This window comes from Coregonus clupeaformis, chromosome 13 (assembly GCF_020615455.1).
Source record: "Coregonus clupeaformis isolate EN_2021a chromosome 13, ASM2061545v1, whole genome shotgun sequence".
In the NCBI taxonomy this organism is placed as follows: Eukaryota; Metazoa; Chordata; class Actinopteri; order Salmoniformes; family Salmonidae; genus Coregonus; species Coregonus clupeaformis.
In genome coordinates, this window is record NC_059204.1 from 38,474,676 (window position 1) to 38,500,046 (window position 25,371).

General features: G+C 44.2%; 1 protein-coding gene across 2 annotated transcripts in view; it reads left to right on the plus strand.

The window, feature by feature from the left end:
• Positions 1–25,371, plus strand: part of LOC121579894 (roundabout homolog 1-like) — a 267,144-nt gene that overhangs the window by 63,579 nt on the left and 178,194 nt on the right. Inside the window, exon 1 of one of the 2 annotated variants that reach the window (XM_045224365.1) lies at positions 6,619–7,225. The exons of the other annotated variant lie outside the window; for it this stretch is intronic. Within the exon in view, the coding sequence (XP_045080300.1) occupies positions 7,165–7,225 (61 nt within the window). The 5' untranslated portion in view covers positions 6,619–7,164. Of the gene's footprint in view, positions 1–6,618; positions 7,226–25,371 lie in introns of those variants that run through there. 2 annotated transcript variants of the gene reach the window in all.

The window sequence follows — 25,371 nt, forward strand, 5'->3', positions numbered from 1 at the left end:
TGGAGTGCGGTGCAGGAGGAGGCCTTTAAGAAGGTAAAGCAACTCGTCACAGAGTCACCTGCACCAGCATTCTATGATATGACAAAGCCTACCATAGTCAGTGCAGACGCCAGTAGTTCTGGGTTAGGCGGGGTCCTACTACAGAAACACGATGGACAGTTAAAGCCAGTAGCTTAGTGCTCCAGGACTCTCACAGATGCAGAGAAGCTCAGTCTGCGCATGTGACAAGTTTAACAGATATCTGTATGGCCTAGATGCATTCACACTGCAGAGGGATCACAAACCCCTCATCCACCGATAAACTGTAATGACCTTGACGTAGTGCCTTTGAGGTACCAGAGACTGTTGATGCGCATCATGCGTTGTAACCCTATAGCTGAGTATGTGCGGGGGATGCAGCTTGTTATAGCAGACAGCGGTTCCAGACATCCCCAGGCAGCTGTCACACCAGAGATCATTGAGCTGACCAGTGAAATCGAGGCCTATGAGGATGCAGTTCATACTGCATGGCCTATCTCACCCACCAAGCTTGATGTCGTCAAGAAGCAGACACAACATGATGCAGAGCTTCAGATGGTGAAACACTATGTGACAACAGGATGGCCTAAGTATGCAGCCAAAGTGCCAGACAAGGTAAAAGCCTACTACACCTCCCGACAGCACCTCTCAACCTCACAAGGACTAGTGTTGTATGGTGATAGAATAGTGTTAAAGCACATACACGATGGCCATCGGCATTGTGAAGTGCCGGGAGCGAGCTAGAGGTAGTGTGTGGTGACCTAGAATAGGTAAACACATCCAGCAAATAGTAAGTACATGCAAAGACTGTGAGGAGTCCAAACCTACTCAGAGGGGGGAACCTCTGATCACCACTCCACTCCCCAGTCACCCATGGAAAAGAGTAGCAGCTGACATGTGAACTCAACAAGCAAAACTACTTGGTAGCTGTGCACTATTTTGCTAGTTATCACAGGAGGTTGGTAGCACCTTAATTGTGGAGGACAGGCTTGTGGTAATGGCTGGAGCGGAATGAGTGGAATGATATCAAATACATCTAACACTTGGGTTCCATGTGTTTGATGTCATTCCATTGGCTCCTTTCCAGCCATTATTATGAGCCGTCCTCCCCTCAGCAGCCTCCTGTGCTAGATATATAGAAATAGCTTATCTCAAAGAAATAACAGGAGAAACTACTAGAGAACATCTTCACCAGGTGGGATGCCCAATGTGCTAACTACAGACAATGCTCCCCAGTTCTCAGGTAGAGCTTTCATGCAATTCTCTAAAGACTATGATTTCAGATACATTACCGCCAGCCCTCACTACGCCCAAGCAAATGGTGAGTCAGAGAGAGCCGTGCAGACAGCCAAAAGGATCCTGAAACATGCTGACCCATTCTTAGCTCTCATGACCTACAGAGCAACACCATTGCAAGCCAAAGCTATGAGGCCAGCACAGCTCATGCTTGGCAGACAACTCCTCACCACTGTCCCCACCCTGGAGGCTAACCTACATCCAGCATGGCCAGACCTCCAGCAGGTGAGACGTGTCAACGAGAGAGCAAAGCAGAGCTACAGGTACAACGTCAGAGCCCTTCCAGAACTCCAGCCCGGAGTCAACGTCGCCGTGAAGCTGGATGACGAACGAGGCTGGACAAAGACAACTTCAGTGTGACACATCCAGGTCATACAATCGAGGCCCCCCAAACCCCTCCACAGTGCTCCAGAGACTCCTCCAAAGGTTGGCGAGGAACACCCAGAGTGTGACACAGAGTGGCACTTACCTGTTCCAGATGCTGACCCACCTCCTGTAAACAGCACCACAGACTCCAGTGCACATGTCTTCTCGTGGCCGAGTTGTCAAACCACCAGACAAATATGTGGAGGACTGCAGCTACCGTCATTGTAAATAAGAATTTGTTCTTAACTGACTTGCCTAGTTAAATAAAGGTTAAATAAAAAATACAAAAATAAAAATATGGAGAGGATGTGCAGTAGTTAACACATTATGTGGCAGAATGTGGCAGAATAACCCCACTGCAGCTATGAAGTTTAATTTAATTTAATTTGAAGGTGACTGGCATTCTACCCAGCTCACCTGAAGTTATAGTTAATGTTGAAGATCCAAGAGGCTGTTTTAGAGAGTGATGGACTATAAACAGTATTTCATGTAATGTGATGATTTAACACATTTTAGAAACATGTCTTAAAAGACTCAAAGAACGGGTGATGTGTTGGATTATAACTATTTTATTATAGTGCAGGGCGCCATAAAAGGTGATTGGGCGAGTCAGTCAGCATGCTGGTGTTATGTTGCTAGCTAGCTACATAGCTAGCTATGTTTACTGTTTCATTAAAGTCAACCAAAGTGATATTCACCTCTGGATTCTTCATATAAAGCATAACACTACAGACATCACTACATTGAGAGAGGGAGAGAGAGAGAGGGAGAGAGAGAGAGAGGGTATGGTTGTACCTGTTAAGTCAATTGGCATCACGATTGATAGGAACATCACAGCAGCATTCAGTTTGTCAATTTGCAGAGAAGAGAAACGCAGAGAGAGGGAAAGAAAGAGAAGAGCAGCATGATTTGTGCATCAGCAGTCCCAGACTTGCTGTAAGATAGAGAATATGAAGGCCGTCTGTCATATTTCACATTCTCATTGTGTGTATGACCCTGAGTGACTAGAGTGCTGCGCTCTGCGACTGACGAATGGAGAGAGAGAGGCAGAGAGTGGGGGGAAATGGAAGAGTTGGTGGATGGGTTGTTACAGATAATGGAGAGAAAGGGAAGACGCCGGAAGAGGGGGAGGTGAAATGGAAAATATTTGAAGATGAGAAATATGAAAGAGGGAAAGGGAAGGTGCACATACTGTTAGTGCCAGACACCCAGTAATGGAGTTTAGACAAACTGGAGTCTAGATTGACTGGTTAACACCACCAATGTTAACAAAGACCACTTATAACAGCTATCAGTGATTATGCCCTCTATGTACATGAGGAATACCAATGTAATATTGTACTGTATAATACTAAAATATTGCTCTAATATATACAATACCATCCACCAACCCCATGAAACACATATAATAACTACATAAGCTTCATTGACTCCCAAATGCCCTTAATTTCCTCAGTGATTAAGGAGCTCATTTCTATGGTGTCCTTGTGATTATGATTAGCATATAGGGAAAGAGATTGGCATAGATTTTTTTGTGTGCTTCTTATTTACTGAAAGCTGCCTGACAGCAATACATGCCTGGTATAGGGGGGATTCCAGATGTCCTTGTCAGAAACACATAGCTAGTAAGGCATATGTTTAGCAGCACCTACAGGTGTACTGTATGTTAGAGTTGTAGCTACACAAAGAAAGAGCTGTTGAAAAGAGGGAGTGGGATGGGCAGATGCATGGTTCTTCTTCTGTGTGAAAACACAAAGAAATCAGTTATGTCTAAGCTACTCTTCACGACAAAGGTCACCCTACAGATATTTTTATGTGAAAGAGAAACAAAACATCAATCACTTATGACTAATTAATTATACAGAACTAACTATGCCATTATGCAATTATACACTAACTAATTATGCAGTGTTTGTTGCTGTTCGTATCTATGGTGATAGCACTTAATATGATTTATTCCTTCATGAATATCAGTGACAGTTTTAGTTAGTGTTTGGGTTCAGTCTTCTTTGGTCTGGCTCGGAACCAATTTACAGCTGAAGCTTTAAATAGCAAAACAATAATTTACAATATTTGCCATTGTCTGATCCCTCTGGCTTATTTCTCCTTTCTCTATGACAACCGATAAAATATTTGTGTTTCTCTTTGTGTCTACTTGTACCATCTGTTGCCGTGGTTACATTAGTCTTAGAGAGGCATTGGATGGTCAGGCGGACCTGTGAAATGTACCGTAGAAATAATAAACTCTGCACTCTGCAATGTGTGCTGCACCTGCTGTTATGTTGGAGGCCACACGCATGTGCGGTCAGCTCTCCTAGTGGACCTCTACATCATATTTATCCCATTAGCCATGCTCTGCAGTGTTTGTTTAGGCAGCTGACCTGGAGCTATGGTCCCTGCTCTCCCTGGGAGAGCCTGGGTGTTTGTGTAGGCAACCTGTTGACTATTCCGCACCGTGATGTGGTTGGAGGGAGGCCTCCTCTCCTCAACACCACATCCTCTGAGGTTAGTAAGCACACTTTATCCTCTGCTCTGGAAGGGGATTTGATGGCGAACTCACAGAATGTCACTGGATGTACTGACACTGATCCTTTTGTGTTTTGAGAGGAGAACCGTTTTCAACACTATTTGTCTCAGGAGGGGACTGGTTACAGAGGGATAATGCAATGGGAAGTATGTGTCCAGGCTTAAGTGGTTGTTTGTCTTCCTGGAATTCCTCAGCCTCTGACCCTGAAGGTTTGATTGATTCCCACCTCTCCAAGACTGATCTACACTACCTTACCCCCTTTAAATAATGACCTCATCCTTCCTTTACCCCTGAGAGAAACAAAGGGGTACAAGGAGAAGGGTATCCAGAGTGATAGTGGATGGGGTGAATGGGGGGAATGGGGGAGGAAGAGGGGTGGGGTAGTGAAAGTGACAGGGGAAAAATGGGAAGTGGGAGGATGGAGGATGGAAGACAGAGAAAGTAGATCACATGTTCTTGTTTTGTCATTCATCTTCTACAGGACCAAGCAGTTGTCACTTTGAGGTTATGTGAGAGAAAAATACGGAGAGAGTAGGTATAATGTGCATGTGTTTGTGTGTGAAGGGAGAAGGGGTGGAAAAACTCAATGTTTTGTGAAGGAATGTGCTGATGGTTAGCCTGTAAGTACCCATATTTGACTGCTTTTTACCAGTGGCGCTGGGGTGGGCTGCTATACTGCTGTGTGTTGTCTGTTGTACAGGTTCCAGAACTGGTCTAGTTTAATCTGCAAGCATTCAGCTGGGCTGGCAGTGGCACACTCAGAGCAATAAAGAGATTGGATGCAGGGAAGGAAGGCTTTCTCCAACTGCAGGAGCAATGCTGAGGTTTATCAAAATGGACACATGGGCGTACGGAGATGCTTTATTGAGAGAGAGAGAGAGAGAGAGAGAGAGAGAGAGAGAGAGAGAGAGAGAGTCATAGAAATTGACTCTTTCTGCAGCTCTGGGTTCATGTGTCAGGGTAATGTGTAACATGGTGCAGGTGTTAATAATAAGGAACGTTTCACGTTGCAGGACATGCCGACAGTCGGTCATCAACCTCAATTTCCTCTTAGTAAAGTGCAAAACCAAAGCAGCTTTTGTTAAGCATAAGCAATTGTAGCCTGGAAATGAAAATACTCTGGAATTTACCTCAGCCACGAAAACATGTGATATAACTTACCATGTAGGAAGGTGGGATAGATAGAGCATCAAAGCAGGTCAATGCTGTACATACTTTTGTAGAAAGGGCATGAAAGAGAAGAATACTCTCTTGTGAATAATCTCTAACATGATCCAAGTCAGCCAGCAGAGGGTGTGCTTGCTCTGGTCATAAAGCAAGCCAGGGAGAAGGGTTAGGCAGATTCCACTGCATTCCTACAATAAACCCATTAAGCCCTCAAGAAAGTTATCTATCTTTATTGACAATTAATCAATAGTAAAATGTTCTTAATTGGTTGTATTTAAAACTCATTAAATATGTTCTCACCATGCTAAAACATTTTCGTATGAAATTCTAAAGCTTTTATTCATACAAAATCAGATTATTGTGTATTCTTAGATTTTATTTGTATTTTTTTCATGCACTGAACTTGAAAATTAAATGGTCATTCTATCTGATGTTGCCATTGCCATTGGCGTGCTGAGACTGAGAGTTCCCTGGGGTTGATCTTAATTCATGATTAAGAGAAGTGCAACACTGCTCCTGGCTAATCTCTGCCAAAGTGAATTTTAATTGGCTTATTAAGATAATATATTGTGCCCAAGTGAGCCACTTGCGGGATTGAAAGGTCACATATAAGCACATATGTTGTGAGACCTTGGTTCACACGGTCGTTTTAAACACTGTTATGTCTCCCAGCGGGGTGAACGACGTTGTGCAGTCCCTTTGACTTTTCATTGAATAGGATGTAAAGGGAGCACCCTGTCTGTTAGACAATCCCTTTCACTTTATAAAACCCACACAGTGGACATCATTGGCTGTTGTTTAACATTTGTTCTGCTGTTGTTTGAGTAGAGAAAAACTGCAGAAGAATTACTGGTTTTGCCCATCACTTTTTGTTCTGCAAGTAGACGAATTCGACTAGGCCTATAACTGAGTACAATTTCAATCAATTTGGTTAGACACATTTTTCATAGTTAATAATAATTCAAATACACTTTTAATTGAAATGTAATTAATTCATTAAGCAAGACGCGAAGTAGCACTGGCTGGCCACAATCATATTATGTAAAATAACATTGGTTTTAGATTTAGATTAACATTTGGAGAAGGCTAACACTGGTTTAACTTAATAGGTAAATACATTCAATTTAGGTTTCCCGTCTTAAAATAACCTCTATGAAAAACCCCATTGTGGACTGGGAAGAGTGGCGCATACCATACAGCCCTCACTGAGCGCTGCCCTTTTCAAACGTCCCTTCAGCCCTAAGTACACGAAGTCGGGTGAGCGCCGGCGGGTTTCAGAAACAGGCAACTGAAATCAGGAAAGTGACTGCACTGAAGGTGGACGTTCGGATTTTGGACTCTGCCATATCACTCATTCGAAAGAAAACTATGCCAAAGTGGAAATAATGTTTGATCACAGATGAATTCCGCTAAAACCTCAGTGTTTAGTCTTGGTTTTAAGAAGCTAACTCGGAATCGAGAATAATATCCTAGTTATGTGGACGATCTCGTGGGCAACCCTAATAATGTGACCGGGAGGTTTGGTATGAGCTATCAGTAAAGTAGTATCTTTGTAACAGTGTACAGAAATACCAATCATCCCACACGGAGTTATTCGGAGACTTGCTCTCACCATAGGCTACCCCAGCGCAGCGCACAGCCACAGAGAAGAGAGTTGGAGACGGCGTGGTAGGCTGTTTAACTGAAGAAGGAAGCAGAACATTTTTGAAAAATATTTTTATTTACATCGAATAGACCACATCAACCATTTGTGGATAATATAATTAGCTTCCGTCCTCTGCTGCTTTGGAATGATGCCTGCGCGTTCTGTTGGAATTTGCTTTCTACTCGGATTTATTCACATTTGTACAGGTAAAGACTGCTCTATTTCACCTTAGCTGACTTGGGTTTTGACTGAATTTGAAAAGTGATATTCCTGTAATAGTCTATTCTTATGTGCGCTTGCGTTTATGAGCGTGTGCTTGTGTGTTGGAATGAAAGATGGCATGGCATGGGTGGGGTGAGTTGATAAGTATCGACTGACTTAGGCTACATAAAACTTTACTATCATCCTTTCATATCTGTTTAATCCTTTGACGTTGTGTGCCAAGCCCAGCCGTGTGGCATGAAGTGGTCCTTGACCCAGGCAGCCTGTCTGACTCATGGTCTGACTGCTGACAGCCAGAATGCGCTCTTATTGCCTTAGCTGTGTAAAATAACAAGCTCTCGCGGTCTCACATCAGAATTAGAAGTTAATCGATGTTTCAAAAAAATCTAATTTCGAAGTTGTTCCAAACATCACATTTTGAAGTGTTTGGTTACATCTCTGTATGTTCCAGGGTTAAGTTTAGATATTAACTCAGAATTCTTAAGGTTAGGCATTAACTCCGAATGGTTAAGGCTTAAAAATAAAATAAAAACTACTTTCTATAGCTGGATTTGAACATGCAACCTTTGTAACCAGAGGCAGATGCTTACTAGATGAGTACTATATGCCCAATCGCCATCCCTGTCTTCAACGCCTACTTGAAAGTAACAGCACTCACACACTGTTGCCCCTTGTGGCTGATTTCCTCGTTGTCTCCCGATGTCCTCAGACATGGATATACAGTTGAAGTCTGAAGTTTACATACACCTTCGCCAAATAGATTTAAACTCAGTTTTTCACAATTCCTGACATTTAATCCTAGTAAAAATGCCCTGTCTTAGGTCAGTTAGGATCACCTCTTTATTTTAAGAATGTGAAATGTCAGAATAATAGTAGAGAGAATAATTTATTTCAGGTTTTATTTCTTTCATCACATTCCCAGTGGGTCAGAAGTTTACATACACTCAATTTGTATTTGGTAGCATTGCCTTTAAATTGTTTCACTTGGGTCAAACGTTTCGGGTAGCCTTCCACAAGCTTCCCACAATAAGTTGGGTGAATTTTGGCCCATTCCTCCTGACAGAGCTGGTGTAACGGAGTCAGGTTTGTAGACCTCCTTGCTCGCACACGCTTTTTCAGTTCTGCCCACACATTTTCTATAGGATTGAGGTTAGGGCTTTGTGATGGCCACTCCAATACCTTGACTTTGTTGTCCTTAAGCCATTTTGCCACAACTTTGGAAGTATGCTTGGGGTCATTGTCCATTTGGAAGACCCATTTGCGACCAAGCTTTAACTTCTTGACTGATGTCTTGAGATGTTGCTTCAATATATCCACATAATTTTCCTTCCTCATGATGCCATCTATTTTGTGAAGTGCACCAGTCCCTCCTGCAGCGAAGCACTCCCACAGCATGATGCTGCCACCCCCGTGCTTCACGGTTGGGATGGTGTTCTTCGGCTTGCAACACCCCCTTTTTCCTACAAACATAACGATGGTATTATGTCCAAACTGTTCTATTTTTGTTTCATCCGACCAGAGGACATTTCTCCAAAAAGTACGATCTTTGTCCTCTAGTGCAGTTGCAAACCGTAGTCTGGCTTTTTTATGGCGGTTTTGGAGCAGTGTCTTCTTCCTTGCTGAGCGGCCTTTCAGGTTATGTCGATATAGGACTCGTTTTACTGTGGATATAGATACTTTTGTACCTGTTTCCTCCAGCATCTTCACAAGGTCCTTTGCTGTTGTTCTGGGATTGATTTGCACTTTTCGCACCAAAGTACGTTCATCTCTAGGAGACAGAGCGCGTCTCCTTCCTGAGCGGTATAACGGCTGCGTGGTCCCATGGTGTTTATACTTGCGTACTATTGTTTGTACAGATGAACATGGTACCTTCAGGCGTTTGGAAATTGCTCCCAAGGTGAACCAGACTTGTGGAGGTCTACCATTTTTTTTCTGAGGTCTTGACTGATTTCCCCATGATGTCAAGCAAAGAGGCACTGAGTTTGACGGTAGGCCTTGAAATACATCCACAGGTACACCTCCAATTGACTCAAATTATGTCAATTAACCTATCAGAAGCTTCTAAAGCCATGACATAATTTTCTGGAATTTTCATTTTACATTTACATTTTAGTCATTTAGCAGACGCTCTTATCTAGAGCGACTTACAGTTAGTGAGTGCATACATTATTTTTATTTTTTTCCTACTGGCCCCCCATGGGAATCGAACCCACAACCCTGGCGTTGCAAACACCATGCTCTACCAACTGAGCTACATCCCTGCCGGCCATTCCCTCCCCTACCCTGGACGACGCTGGGCCAATTGTGCGCCGTCCCATGGGTCTCCCGGTTGCGGCCGGCTACGACAGAGTCTGGATTCGAACCAGGATCTCTAGTTGCACAGCGCCACTCGCCACAAGCTGTTTAAAGGCACAGTCAACTTAGTGTATGTAAACTTATGTTCCACTGGAATTGTGATACAGTGAATTATAAGTGAAATAATCTGTCTGTAAACAATTTTTGGAGAAATTTGTGGAGTGGTTGAAAAACGAGTTTTAATGACTCCAAACTAAGTTTATGTAAACTTCCAACTTCAACTGTACCTCAAATACTGACTTGTAAACGGGGTGACATGACTGGTGTAAAAATGTGTAGTTATGAATCGCTGGCTTTCACATCAGCAGAGATCCTGAGATAAAGAATGAGACCATGCTCTCCTTATATTGTTTTAGTGTCCTGACTCTGTGCCTTCTCCTTGGTAATCACCTGTCAGGGTGCCAGCTTTGCCACTGTCAGTGTTACCCTTAGAGTTAAAGTGAAAAGTGTGTGTTGTGTGTGTGTGTGTGTGTGTTTGTGTGTGTGTGAGAAAGAGCGAGAGAGAAATAGTTGTCATGATAAGGCTATGATCATGCTATTTTTCAGGAGTAAATAAGTAGGAACATGTGAAGGGTTTATAAAAGTGTAACAACCAGTCAACACACACTTTCTGGTCGCTGAGATCAGCAGTGTGCAGGTTAATGACTAACAGTAGAAAGTGTCCCAGGTCAATGGATAGAGGCCTTATGAAGTCCCTTTAACAACACTGCTAGTTTGAACAGGTGAGGCTTGTGTACATACTGATGGGACTGGCCCATATTGATATGACTTATCATCTGCTAACACTGATATAGGGTTTTATAACATACACTCTCTCTTTAAACAAAACCATTGCCTTTTCTGTTTGATTGTGAATGAGCAAACTGCACTTATATATATATATGAACAAGAAATTGTATTTTTTATTTTATTTTATTGTGATCCCCATTAGCCGATGCCAATGGCGATAGCTTGTCTTCCTGGTGTCTGACTCATAACAAAAAAGACATTACAGACAAAAAGACATTACAATTTACAAAAACATTAACATAGACACTACAACTAGGTCAGATAGGGGAGAGGAATTGTGAGGTGTTGTTTTATTCGTTTATTTAAAGCTAATTTTGCTGTTTGCTTGAGTGATTTGAGATGGAAGGGAGTTACATGTGATCATGGCTCTATATAATACTGTGCGTTGCCTTGAATTCATTCTGGATTTGGGGACTGTGAAGAGACCCCTGTCAGCATGTCTGGTGGGGTAAGTATGTCTGTCAGAGCTATATGTAAGTTGATTATAGAGACAATTTGGACATCTCAACACAATAACATTTCTCACAAGAACAAGAATTGATGCAGTTCATCTCTCGTCAACCCAGGAAAGACATGCATGTTGTTGATGTTAGTTCTGTATGTGCAGTTAAGGGCAAGGATGCTGCTATGTTTTGAGGCAGCTGCACCTTTGCTAGGTCTTTCTTTGCTGCACTTTAAAAACAAAAATCCTCATCAATCTACACACAATACCCCATAATGACAAAATGAAAACTGGTTTTTAGATTTGTTTGAAAATGTGTAAAAATTAAAAATAAAACGTATTTACATAAGTATTCAGACCCTTTGCTATGAGACTTGAAATTGAGCTCAGGTGCATCCTGTTTTCATTGATCATCCTTGAGATTGTTCTACAACTTGATTGGAGTCCACCTGTGGTAAATTCAATTGATTGAACATGATTTGGAAAGGCACACACCTGTCTATATAATGTCCCACAGTTGACAGTGCATGTCAGAGCAAAAACCAAGCTATGAGGTCGAAGGAATTGTCCATAGAGCTCCGAGACAGGATTGTGTCGAGGCACAGAACTGGGGAAGAGTACCAAAGAATGTCTGCAGCATTGAACGTCCCCAAGAACATAGTGGCCTCCATCATTCTTAAATGGAAGAAGTTTGGAACCACCAAGACTCTTCCTAAAGCTAGCCGCCAGGCCAAACTGAGCAAACGGGGGAGAAGGGCCTTGGTCAGGGAGGTGACCAAGAACCCAATGGTCACTCTGACAGAGCTCCAGAGTTCCTCTGTAGAGATGGGAGAACCTGGCCCCATCCCTATGGTGAAGCATGGTGGTGGCAGAATAATTCTGTGGGGATGTTTTTCAGCGGCAGGGACTGGGAGACTAGTCAGGATCGAGGGAAAGATGAACGGCGCAAAGTACAGAGAGATCGTTGATAAAAATCTGCTCCAGAGAGCTCAGGACCTCAGACTGGGGCGATGGTTCACCTTCCAACAGGACAACGACCCTAAGCACACATCCAAGACAACACAGGAGTGGCTTCGGGACAAGTCTCTGAATGTCCTTGAGTGGTCCAGCCAGAGCCCGGACTTGAACATCTCTGGAGAGACCTGAAAATAGCTGTGTAGCGACGCTCCCCATCCAACCTGACAGAGCTTGAGAGGATCTGCAGAGAAGAATGGGAGAAACTCCCCAAATACAGGTGTGCCAAGCTTGTAGCGTCATACCCAAGAAGAGGCTGTAATCGCTGCCAAAGGTGCTTCAACAAAGTACTGAGGAAATGGTTTGAATACTTATGTAAATGTATAAAAACCTGTTTTTGCTTTGTCGTTATGGGGTATTGTGTGCAGATTGATGAGGGAAAAAAACAATTTAATCAATTTTAGAATAAGGCTGTAACGTAACAAAATGTGTAAAAAGTCAAGGGGTCTGAATACTTTCCGAATGCACTGTATATTATGTTAGAGAAGCTTCCATTGAAGAATACTCTCTGGGTTCTATTGGCTAAATAATTATTCAACCATGTGATGGCAGGTGATGTAAAGCCATAGCAAGTGAGTTTCTTCAATAACAATTCATGATCAATAACATCAAAGGCTGCACTGAAATCTAACAATACAGCTCCAATTATCATATTATTATCAATTTCTTTGAACCAATCACCTGTCATCTCTATATGCATGCTGAAAGTCAGTAGTTAACTTGTTCTCTGAAAAATAGTATTGTATTTGGTCAAACACAATTCTCTCCATCAGTTTACTAAGAACAGGCAGCAAACTGATTGGGCGGCTGTTAGAGCCAGCAAAGGGTGCTTTACTATTTTTAGGCAGTGGAATTACTTTAGCTTCCTTCCACGCCTGTGGAAAGATATAGCAAATAGGGTGGCAATACAGTCTGCTACCATTCTCAATAGTTTCCCATCAAGGTTGTCTATACCTGGTGGCTTATCATTATTGATGGATAACAATCGTTTTTCCACCTCTCCCACACGAACTTGACCAAATTCAAAACAGCAATCCTTCTCTTTCATTATTTGATAAATGTATGTACTGAACAAAAATATAAACGCAACATGCAACAATTTCAATGATTCTACTGAGTTACAGTTCATATAAGGAAATCAGTCAATTGAAATAAATAAATTAGGCCCTAATCTATGGACTTCACATGACTGGGAATGGGAGCAGTCATGGGTGGGCCTGGGAGTGCATAGGCCCACCCACATGGGAGCCAGGCCCACCCACTGAGGAGCCAGGCCCAGCCAATCATAAGTAACTTTATTACAGACAGAAATACTCCTCAGTTTCATCAGCTGTCCAGGTGGCTGGTCTCAGATGATCCCGCAGGTGAAGAAGCCGGATGTGGAGGTCCTGGGCTGGCTTGAATACACGTGGTCTGCGTTTGTGAGGCCGGTTGGACGTACTGCAAAATTCTCTAAAACGACGTTGGAGGCAGCTTATGGTAGAGAAATTAATATTAAACTCTGGTTAACATTCCTGTACTCAGGATGCCAATTGCATGCTCCCTCAAAACTTTGTCATGGCATTGTGTTGTGTGACAAAACTGCACATTTTAGATTGGCCTTTTATTGTCCCCAGCACAAGGTGCACCTGTGTATTGATCATGCTGTTTAATCAGCTTCTTGATCTGCCACACCTCTCAGGTGGATGGATTATCTTGGCAAATGAGAAATGCTCACTAGCAGGGATGTAAACAAATGTGTGCACAAAATTTGAGAGAAATAAGCTTTTTGTGCATATGGACAAATTGAAATGTCTTTTTGTCTGTAATGTCTTTTTCGTTATGAGTCGGACACCAGGAAGACAAGCTATCGCCATTGGCGTCGGCTAATGGGGATCACAATAAAAGAAAAGAAACAAATACAATTAAATTCCTTGTTCATATATATAAGTGCAGTTTGCTCATTCACAATCGAACAGCAAAGGCAATGGTTTTGTTTAAAGAGAGAGTGTATGTTATAAAACCCTATATCAGTGTTAGCAGATGATAAGTCATATCAATTTGGGCCAGTCCCATCAGTATGTACACAAACCTCACCTGTTCAAACTAGCAGTGTTGTTAAAGGGACTTCATTAGGCCTCTATCCATTGACCTGGGACTCTTTCTACTGTTAGTCATTAACCTGCACACTGCTGATCTCAGCGACCAGAAAGTGTGTGTTGACTGGTTGTTACACTTTTATAAACCCTTCACATGTTCCTACTTATTAACTCCTGAAGAATAGCATGATCATAGCCTTATCATGACAACTATTTCTCTCTCGCTCTTTCTCACACACACACACACACAAACACACACACACACACACACACAACACACACTTTTTCACTTTAACTCTAAGGGTAACACTGACAGTGGCAAAGCTGGCACCCTGACAGGTGATTACCAAGGAGAAGGCACAGAGTCAGGGCACTAAAACAATATAAGGAGAGCATGGTCTCATTCTTTATCTCAGGATCTCTGCTGATGTGAAAGCCAGCGATTCATAACTACACATTTTTACACCAGGCATGTCAAATCAAATCAAATCAAATTTTATTGGCCACATGCGCCGAATACAACAAGTGCAGACATTACAGTGAAATGCTTACTTACAGCCCTTAACCAACAGTGCATTTATTTTTAACAAAAAAGTAAAAATAAAACAACAACAAAAAAAGTGTTGAGAAAAAAAGATCAGAAGTAAAATAAAATAACAGTAGGGAGGCTATATATACAGGGGGGTACCGGTGCAGAGTCAATGTGCGGGGGCACCGGCTAGTTGAGGTAGTTGAAGTAATATGTACATGTGGGCAGAGTTAAAGTGACTATGCATAAATAATTAACAGAGTAGCAGCAGCGTAAAAGGATGGGGTGGGGGGGCAGTGCAAATAGTCCGGGTAGCCATGATTAGCTGTTCAGGAGTCTTATGGCTTGGGGGTAGAAGCTGTTGAGAAGTCTTTTGGACCTAGACTTGGCACTCCGGTACCGCTTGCCGTGCGGTAGCAGAGAGAACAGTCTATGACTAGGGTGGCTGGAGTCTTTGACAATTTTGAGGGCTTTCCTCTGACACCGCCTGGTTTAGAGGTCCTGGATGGCAGGGAAGCTTGGCCCCAGTGATGTACTGGGCCGTACGCACTACCCTCTGTAGTGCCTTGCGGTCGGAGGCCAAGCAGTTGCCATACCAGGCGGTGATGCAACCAGTCAGGATGCTCTCGATGGTGCAGCTGTAGAATTTTTTTGAGGATCTGAGGACCCATGCCAAATCTTTTCAGTCTCCTGAGGGGGAATAGGCTTTGTCGTGCCCTCTTCACGACTGTCTTGGTGTGTTTGGACCATGATAGTTCGTTGGTGATGTGGACACCAAGGAACTTGAAGCTCTCAACCTCTTCCACTACAGCCCCGTCGATGAGAATGGGGGCGTGCTCAGTCCTCTTTTTTTTCCTGTAGTCCACAATCATCTCCTTTGTCTTGGTCACGTTGAGGGAGAGGTTGTTGTCCTGGCACCACACGGCCAGGTCTCTGACCTCCTCCCTATAGGCTGTCTCATCGTTGTCGGTGATCAGGCCTACCACTGTTGTGTCGTCGGCAAACTTAATGATGGTGTTGGAGTCGTGCCTGGCCATGCAGTCATGGGTGAACAGGGAGTACAGGAGGGGACTGAGCACGCACCCCTGAGGGGCCCCCGTGTTGAGGATCAGTGTGGCAGATGTGTTGTTACCTACCCTTACCACATGGGGACGGCCTGTCAGGAAGTCCAGGATCCAGTTGCAGAGGGAGGTGTTTAGTCCCAGGATCCTTAGCTTAGTGGTCCTCTGTAGCTCAACTGGTAGAGCACGGCGCTTGTAACGCCAAGGTAGTGGGTTCGATCCCCGGGACCACCCATACACAAAAATGTATGCACGCATGACTGTAAGTCGCTTTGGATAAAAGCGTCTGCTAAATGGCATATTATTATTAGTGATGAGCTTTGAGGGCACTATGGTGTTGAATGCTGAGCTGTAGTCAATGAATTGCATTCTCACGTAGGTGTTCCTCTTGTCCAGGTGGGAAAGGGCAGTGTGGAGTGCAATAGAGATTGCATCAGCTGTGGATCTGTTGGGGCGGTATGCAAATTGGAGTGGGTCTAGGGTTTCTGGGATAATGCTGTTGATGTGAGCCATGACCAGCCTTTCGAAGCACTTCATGGCTACAGACGTCAGTGCTACGGGTCGGTAGTCATTTAGGCAGGTTATCTTAGAGTCCTTGGGCATGGGGACTATGGTGGTCTGCTTGAAACATGTTGGTATTACAGACTCAGTCAGGGACATGTTGAAAATGTCAGTGAAGACACTTGCCAGTTGGTCAGCACATGCTCGGAGTACACATCCTGGTAATCCATCTGGCCCTGCGGCCTTGTGATTGTTGACCTGCTTAAAAGTCTTACTCACATCGGCTACGGAGAGCGTGATCACATAGTCATCCGGAACAGCTGGTGCTCTCATGCATGCTTCAGTGTTGCTTGCCTCGAAGCGAGCATAGAAGTGGTTTAGCTCGTCTGGAAGTCTTGTGTCACTGGGCAGCTCGCGGCTGTGCTTCCCTTTGTAGTCTGTAATAGTTTTCAAGCCCTGCCACATCCGACGAGCGTCAGAGCCAGTGTAGTACGATTCAATCTTAGTCCTGTATTGACTCTTTGCCTGTTTGATGGTTCGTCGGAGGGCGAACCATCAAGTCGGTTTACAAGTCAGTATATGTGGTACAGTTGAAGTCGGAAGTTTACATACACTTAGGTTGGAGTCATTAAAACTTGTTTTTCAACCACTCCACAAATTTCTTGTTAACAAACTATAGTTTTGGCAAGTCGGTTAGGACATCTACTTTGTGCATGACACAAGTAATTTTTCCAACAATTGTTTACAGACAGAATATTTCACTTGTAATTCACTGTATCACAATTCCAGTGGGTCAGAAGTTTACATACACTAAGTTGACTGTGCCTTTAAACAGCTTGGAAAATTCCAAAAAATGATGTCATGGCTTTAGAAGCTTCTGATAGGCTAACTGACAATTGGAGGTGTATCTGTGGATGTTTTTCAAGGCCTACCTTCAAACTCAGTGCCTCTTTGCTTGACACCATGGGAAAATGAAACGAAAGCAGCCAAGACCTCATAAAAAAAAATGGTAGACCTCCACAATTCTGGTTCATCCTTGGGAGCAATTTCCAAACGCCTGAAGGTACCACGTTCATCTGTACAAACAATAGTATGCAAGTATAAACACCATGGGACCACGCAGCATTCATACCGCTCAGGAAGGGGACGCGTTCTGTCTCCTAGAGATGAATGTACTTTGGTGCGAAAAGTGCGAATCAATCCCAGAACAACAGCAAAGGACCATGTGAAGATGCTGGAAGAAACAGGTACAGAAGTATATATATCCACAGTAAAACGAGTCCTATATCGACATAACCTGAAAGGCCGCTCAGCAAGGAAGAATCTACTGCTCCAAAACCGCCATAAAAAAGCCAGACTACGGTGCTTTGCTGCAGAAGGGACTGGTGCGCTTCACAAAATAGATGGCATCGTGAGGAAGGAACATTTTATGGATATATTAAAGCAACATCTCAAGACATCAGTCAGGAAGTTAAAGCTTGGTCACAAATGGGTATGGGTCTTCCAATTGGACAATGACCCCAAGCATATTTCCAAAGTTGTGGCAAAATGGCTTAAGGACAACAAAGTCAAGGTATTTGAGTGGCCATCACAAAGCCCTGACCTCAATCCTATAGAACATTTGTTGGCAGAACTGAAAAAGCATGTGTGAGCAAGGAGGCCTACAAACCTGACTCAGTTACACCAGCTCTGTCAGGAGGAATAGGCCTTCTTATTGTGGGAAGCTTGTGGAAGGCTACCCGAAACGTTTGAACCCAAGTTAAACAATTTAAAGGCATTGCTACCAAATACTAATTGAGTGTATGTAAACTTCTGACCCACTGGGAATGTGATGAAAGAAGTAAAAGCTGAAATTAATCATTCTCTCTACTATTATTCTGACATTTCACATTCTTAAAATAAAGTGGTGATCCTAGCTGACCTAAGACAGGGAATTTCTACTAGGATTAAATGTCAGGAATTGTAAAAAACAGAGTTTAATTGTATTTGGCTAAGGTGTATGTAAACTTCTGACTTCAACTGTATGTACAGTATAATGGAGTTATGAAGACATATGGTGTTTGAGATATGAGTGTGTTAGATAGCAACCCCATTACCGGTTTAATGTGTCATAGCAGTAATGTGTTGAGGAAGTGCTAATGACATGGCACAGCACAGCGTCCAGAAAAACTGTCGCTTTCAATCTAGGGATTTTGTGGCTAATTGAGGTAAAACAGGAATTCTGCTCATAAATTATGCATGTATGAACTACACATTGACACGTCGAGCCCAAAGCGGGAGGTTTAAAAAAGACTTAGTAGTCGCCAGAGTTCCGGAGCATGTCTTTAATGCCCCTTTTCAAGCTGGGCTGGTGTGAGTGAGTGTGTGTGTGTGTGTGTGTGTGCATGGCCTCCTTCTTACCCCAGAGTAAAGGGACGCTAGAGGGAATAGACCCATGATAGCCCAGAGGCCTGCTGTGCTGCATACCATCCCTTCAAAGTGGCCCCTGTTTACTAAACATTGTTCTCAGGTGTTTCGCTCCGTAGCTTTGCCCCCCCTACTTGGACAAGTATTTTAAGTATGCCACCTTGTCTTGTCCCTCTCCACGGCACAACAACAGACGAGAGAACAGAGGACAATTAAGTACAACACAATTATAGACCTGTACAGGTGTTGTGCTCAGGGGGCTTCTCAGACAGCATACTGCAGCTTTGTGTAGCTGCCTTGCCTAGAACAACCCTGCTATGACGCTCTCATTTCTCTTCTCTATGCTACATTTGGTATTGTAATTTAACAATCCATATACTCTAAATTATGCCCATTAAAAGCAGTAGGAAAGGATTTGTTCCCCCACAAATTCTAATTATGCATCCCTGGAGTGACAACATGATGCTAAGCAGCCTTACCCACCGGTCCCACCGCTCCCACCGCTCCCTCCTCTCCATGTCTCCATGTTTTTAACAGCCAACGTTCTCCTTAATGAATGCTCTGTAAACTCTCAGCCTTAAAACGGGAATCTCTCCCAAGAGAAACACATCTATGTTTTCCCTCCTTTGAATTGTGTTTTTCTGGACTGTTGTTTCAAACACTGCTCGTAAAGGGGGAATTGTGAATGAGGAACATTGGCCTGAGATAATAGCCTCCTTCCTGTCCAAGCCTTATTTGGCGTTGAGACTCTCTCAGCCATGGTTGGGTCATTGGGGTGCCAGATATCTCCTTCTGAAGGAGGTCAGGAAGGAGTGTGAGAGAAAAGAAGTGGGTCAGAATATGCTCTGTCATTTGCGTTTCCACTTTCCAGAGGGGAGGAGAGCTTGGAGACACCTGGCCTACCACTGCCTTGATAGCTGAGCACAGGTCAGAGTTCACATGTACCTGAACACGCTGGCTAGTTGACAGTGACACAGTGAAACAGTGACACAGTGACACAGTGACACCCCCATGCTCCTGACAGAGGGACAGCCCACAGTCCTGTATTGTAATAACACAGCATGGAGTATTATGGACTAATACAGCAGATGAGGAGGCTGACCTGCTATGTCATCCCGTATGTTAATGATTCTCCCTCCAGTCTATTTGATGCTAACTGTGATGCACTGTGTTCCTCCATTAATGAGACTCCTCCGCTACGGATGATGAGGTTGACGGCTGGGCCATCTTGTGCTCTAAAGAGTCTCCCTTTGATATCCCTGTTCTTGACGGACTTGTCAGTTTCCTTCTGTTCTTCCTCTGGAATAATGAACTAATGAGGGAGAAGCAGCACAGTTTGAATGGAATGTGTCTCCCAGCATGTCCATGTCCATAAGATATAAATGACTGAGTCAGTAAGGAAGAGGGAATAAGGAAGGGAGGGAGGGAGAGAGAGGGGGTGGAGGAGTGAACAGTGTGTGTAATCCCCCCATAGTGTGTTTTAGGAGCTGGTTCATTCTAGCTGGCTGAAGTCTGCTCAAATGGTTGTGTTTGTTTAAAAGGAAATGCACACAGCTCAAGCTAAATGTAGCATTCAGTCATTCCTCTGTGTTCTTTCTCTCTCTCCTGCCGGCAGCAATCTTGGCACGGCTTACGTTCTCAACCACACCGTAATGGTTTTTAAAGCAATTTGTTTCCCTCTCATTTTCGGGTGGATATTTTAAACCTGGTTTGTTATTTATCATTGAAGTGAGTTGGCTGTGTTTTTGTTGAGCTGGAGGTGACAGTATGGAAAGATTACGTTGTTACCTTTTTCTTACCTGGCGGTACCTTGTCATAACACACACACACACTCCCACACACACAACCCAGTGATCAACAGTTAAACCATTTGAAAATAAAGCTGTGACAAATGGTCCCTGTAAGCCAGGTGTGCTGCCAAGCCACTAGAAAGAAGAACATTACACTGAGACACCGAGAATGCTGCTCACTAGCAACACTTGAAAACCTGACAAAGAGATTTTATCACCCCACCAGAAAAAGACTAAGCCCTGCAATAAACCACAATAAAACCACACCGCTATGCAACTGTAACCATCCATTTCTTTTCACTGCTTGCTTGGTCAGTCTCAGTCATGCTTTATTGGTTTGCAGCTCAACAAAGCACAGCACAGTTATATAAAGTGCATTTAGAGTTAATTTTGTATTGGTATATTAGTGATATCTGAGTTATTTCCTGTTTTTATTTCCCATACTAATAAATGGATTCTCTTTCCTTTATCGACAAGTTGTTTGAAATATATTTTGTGTGTTTGGATGTAGGTGTGTGTGTGTGTGTGCGTGCGTAATGGTGTTTGTGTGTGCTCGTTTATTTGTGTGTGTGTTGTAAGAGCTGTGCTGAAAGCAGTGTTTCCTGATTGCTTTCCTTGTTTACGTGGTGGTTTCCTGGGGGTGCTCAGTGAGCTGAGGAAGATACGGAGGGCTTTAACAAGTGCCTGTGGGGCTACAGGTCAGAGGTCATCACACCTCCACACACACGCACGCACGCATGCATGCACACACATGACACACAAATACGCACACACACACACACACACACACACACACACACACACACACAAATACACACACACCCCCCCCCCAACAAATCTTAATTTCTTTGTCTGCATTGTCCCTGAGGAGAGCCTGGAATGTGTCTCTGAATGATTGTTCCTGGCCTGGGGCATGGAGCTTCCCTCCCCCTCTCCCACTCAGCCTCCCCCTCCTCCCCCTCAGCCCACAGTGCTGTGAGGCCTTCAGACTGTTGGATCCAGGGACCTGAGGTGAACCTGAAAGGTCCCTCCCTAGACGACCCTGTCAACTGATCCCAAACCAAACCTGCAACCATCCCTCTGCATACCAACCAACCTGGTCCATGCTGGTCTGTTGACCTGGATAGACCATGGGGCCCAAAGCTAAAGAATGCAAAGGGTCTTGTGGTTTACTGTGGGCTATTTGGTCTATCTCTACCAAAGCTTCCTGTCCTTCTGAGGTGTCCGGCCTCAGCTGTGTGCTCAGTGCTCAGGGTGAGCGAGGGCAGTTTTGGATAATTGGTTCTGTAAATAAACACTGCTTAGTTTCTTCTCCAGCCCATAGGTTTGTCTGTGGTTGAGATGAGGAGGGATCCCACACGTCCGGCCCTGGAGGGTCTGTTTACTCTGGCTTTCCAGCCAGTATCCTCCTCCTCCTCCCGCAGTAAAGCTATATGGAGACAGGGAGTGTGTGTGTGTGTGTGTGTGTATTAGTGTGTGTGGAGAGGGTCAGCCAGCTGGTTTCACTTTCAGATGGCTTTTAAAAGGGTCTTTGTGAAAAACACATTTGGAGTGCATATTATGCTATTATGACAAGGCATCATGGGTTGCCAATACCCCAGTGGGGTTTTAACCTATAAACAAGGACCTAATACTGACCTATGTTATGTTGTGTTCATTTTTGGAGCATCAATATCAGTTTTTCCCCTAAATAAACTGCGGCTGAGTACAGAGTGGAACCCATTGAGCAGTGCTGACCTAGGTGGAAATGTTTAATCAAATAAAAGCCTTTTCTCCTCACCCATTTCCCCTTGCTGGTTTCCTGCAGGGAGCCTCCTGTGGTCAGAGGGAGGGGGTCTGACTAACCACTTTCCCCCACTCTACCTCCCCACGTCTTGTCCCCCTCTTCTCTTCTCTGTGGGAGTCTAAACCGAGGTCTACACATCTTCATTCTCTTAAATCCCCTGGAATTCATCATGGTGCTCTGGACATCAGCTGAACGTTTACTAAGACTTTACTATTGGGCAGCTTCACACCCTGGATGGGAGGGTTTACACATAACCTTGTATGTTTACAGAATAAATCCAATATAATATGATAGGGTGGCATACCACACACTCAGGGCACCTAGAGACAAGTACCCTTCACCTCATCATACAATACGGCTTATTTAACCCAGCCAGGTGTGAGCTGCTCAGAACCCACCTTGACAGATTGACTCATAACTACCTTCATATTTTTTCCTCCTTCTGTCCTCCCTCTCCACCTCCTCCCATACCCTTCCTGACAGTACAGTGACGGGACTCAGACAACATGTTCTCCTCTCTAAGGTCAATTAGCACCCACTGTTCTAGGGCTAACCTCATCATTAACAGTTCCCCCCAACATATCACAAACCACCCACCTGACCCAATTGAATTTCAATGGGAAATGAGCTGTATTAGATAGTCTATGGTTAATGAAGGATTACGTTTGTGTGGGCAGGTGTGTGTGGGAGGAATGATGTTTTCATAGGTCAGCTGTAAAATGCCATGGTGATAGCAGGTCAAAGGTTGCTGATATTCATTTGGCTCTGTGTCAACTCTTTCATTTCTATAAAGGTGCCTATCGATTGATGGACTGAATATGAGATCAGTACTCTTCACACACACACACACACCAACACACACACACACACACAAATTAGTGATTAGCTTGGCTCTTTGACTAATTAAGCCCAGGATTAGGGCTAATCAGGATGTGTGAAACAGCTCAGTCTTGTTAGGGAGGATAGGCGAGAAATGCACATTATCCCTGTACCACTCACTCAATCCTCCTGCTCGCTCCCCCTCACTTAGCCAGTCATTGGTGACACACCAGATACACAGTTCAAAGCTTTCAAAAGAAGACTGAATCCTAATGAATAGCTTTCCCATCCGTGCCGCTCTCTCTTATTAAAGAGACCAAAACGCACTTAATTTGCCTTAATTTGCAGATCTTTGATGAGCCAGTAGCTGTAATGCTGGGGCCTGGGATCCATTGATAAGCATGTGTAATGAGTCAAGCTGAAGGCTCCAATAGTTCCCATAATAATTTGGGATTGAATACACCCCCCTTGCAGTATACCTGCCCCCATCCCTCCCCACTATTCTTACCCTAAACCCCAGCAGCTTTGTGATCATGCCCCTCTCATCTGAATGAGGAAGAGAAAGCGAGGGGGGTCTGGACTGGGAGTCAGTGCGGTGGTGTGGCAATAAGCTGAGATAAGCCTGTTGATGTGCATCAGGGACACTTTCTATTAGATTTAGACAGAATTCTGCTGGATACGTGTTGATTTTCCACTTTAAAACCCATGCATTAACATTTGAAGGAGTCAGTACTCTGTCTCTGTCATTATGTCATTCCCATTAGCCTTATTCACAGTCTTGGTATACTGTAATTGTAAACATTCTTCTATTGTGTTTGGAGCTCTTGGCTCCTCCATTGTGGCTGCTTGGTTTATCAGGCCTCAGTGGCGGTGGTTCAACCAGATGGATGGATGAACCTTCACCATCATGGCTCCAGTCCCGAGAGGCTGGCATCATTCCTGGTCTGGTCTGGCCTGGGCTCAGCATGGTGTGGTCGGGATGCTCCACCTCAGCCCCTCTCCATCACATCAAATCAAGTCCCATCAAACCAGCTCCTGTCCTCCAGCCACTCTTCACCTAACATGGCTGATTTAAGTTACCCTACAATCTTAGTGGGAGTGAGTGAGTGAGTGAGAGTGCCTCATTAGCAGCAGGCCTCTGTGTGTAGTATAGTATTGTGCCCTGAGGGCTAACCTTGTTATCACAGAGAGAGGACATGCCTATCTTCAGCTTAATTAACCAGAGGTTGACCTTGTAATGGAGCCTCAGCCTGCCTGCCTGAACTATCAGGAGTCAGTCTCCTCTCCTAGCAGAGCAGCACTCAGTATGGACGGACGGACACCGCGTCTGGAGGCTTCTAATTAAGGGCTGGAATGAAGGGGGATTTTATTAGTGAGGGAGGGAGATAGTTGCTGTACGACTTGGGAGTGATTGAGTTAGTGTGTGTGTTTGTGTATAGAGTTCATGTGTGTACTGTGTGTGTGGGCATTTGTGGGTGTAGGCCTATACGGTTTCTGTGTACGGTGTTTGTTATAACGTGTGTGTGCGTGTGCGTGTGCGTACGTGTGTGTGTGTTATAAAGCGTGGGTGTACACAGAGCATTTCAGGTTGAGCCTGAGATAGGGGCCAGGAACAGGCTTGTCTGTTTGGTTTGTTCAGCCATATACATCTGAATGCAGCATATACAAAAGATATGAATACGTATCTCTCATCCATTCAGTCTAATGTACACATCACAAATACTTCATCCCTGACTGATCATAATGATATCCTCCTCTTCCTGTGTACTCTGCAGTAAAGCTGACGATGATGGCTATTGTTCCTCCTCAGCAGTAGAAGTGGCAGTGCACTCAGTCTGTCTCTCTCAGGCTGGGTTACAGGACATCCAGAGACCTTCTCGTCTCTCTCCCCGAATATAAAAGTCCAGAGTTGAGTAACGACCACAGCGTGTGGCGATCCGCCAGCCCCTCCATTGCAGAGGCGCTCAAACTGCTACTTCAAGCTAAATTTGATGCCTTTGTGACTATCTGAAATTGAAACCTTACCTCATCGGAAGAAATTGCTCCAGGGTGATGGGGGGGAGGAGGGGGTGGGGGGAGGAGGGGGTGGTGGGATTGGGGATCAGAGCTGTTGAGTGGTGCTGTCTCTGACATTGGTGGTCTCTGGTGGTTGTGTGTGGAAATAATGAACTCATGAGAGATCCAGGCAGAGGATCAGTGGCTGTGTGGATGAGCTCCGTGATAAAAGGGAACTTCAGATAGTCATTAATGTCACTGACATTTGCTCCCATAGAACATCGCTACGCGCCGTGATCAGCTCAGCAGCAACACACCTTGGTTTCACCTCGAAACATTCAAACCTGCAATGTCTCTGACACACACACAATGTTGTACTGCTGCTGCCACTGCTGCTTGTGACAAAATGATGTCTTGTACGATTGATAATAATGCATGGTTGACATTCTTTGATTCATGGCCTCGACATAATAGTAGATTTGATGGGAGGTTATGCAGGGTTGCGAGGCTGCTACATAATGAGTGTCCTGCAGTGCACATGTCATAAGCCCTTAATCCTACCCTT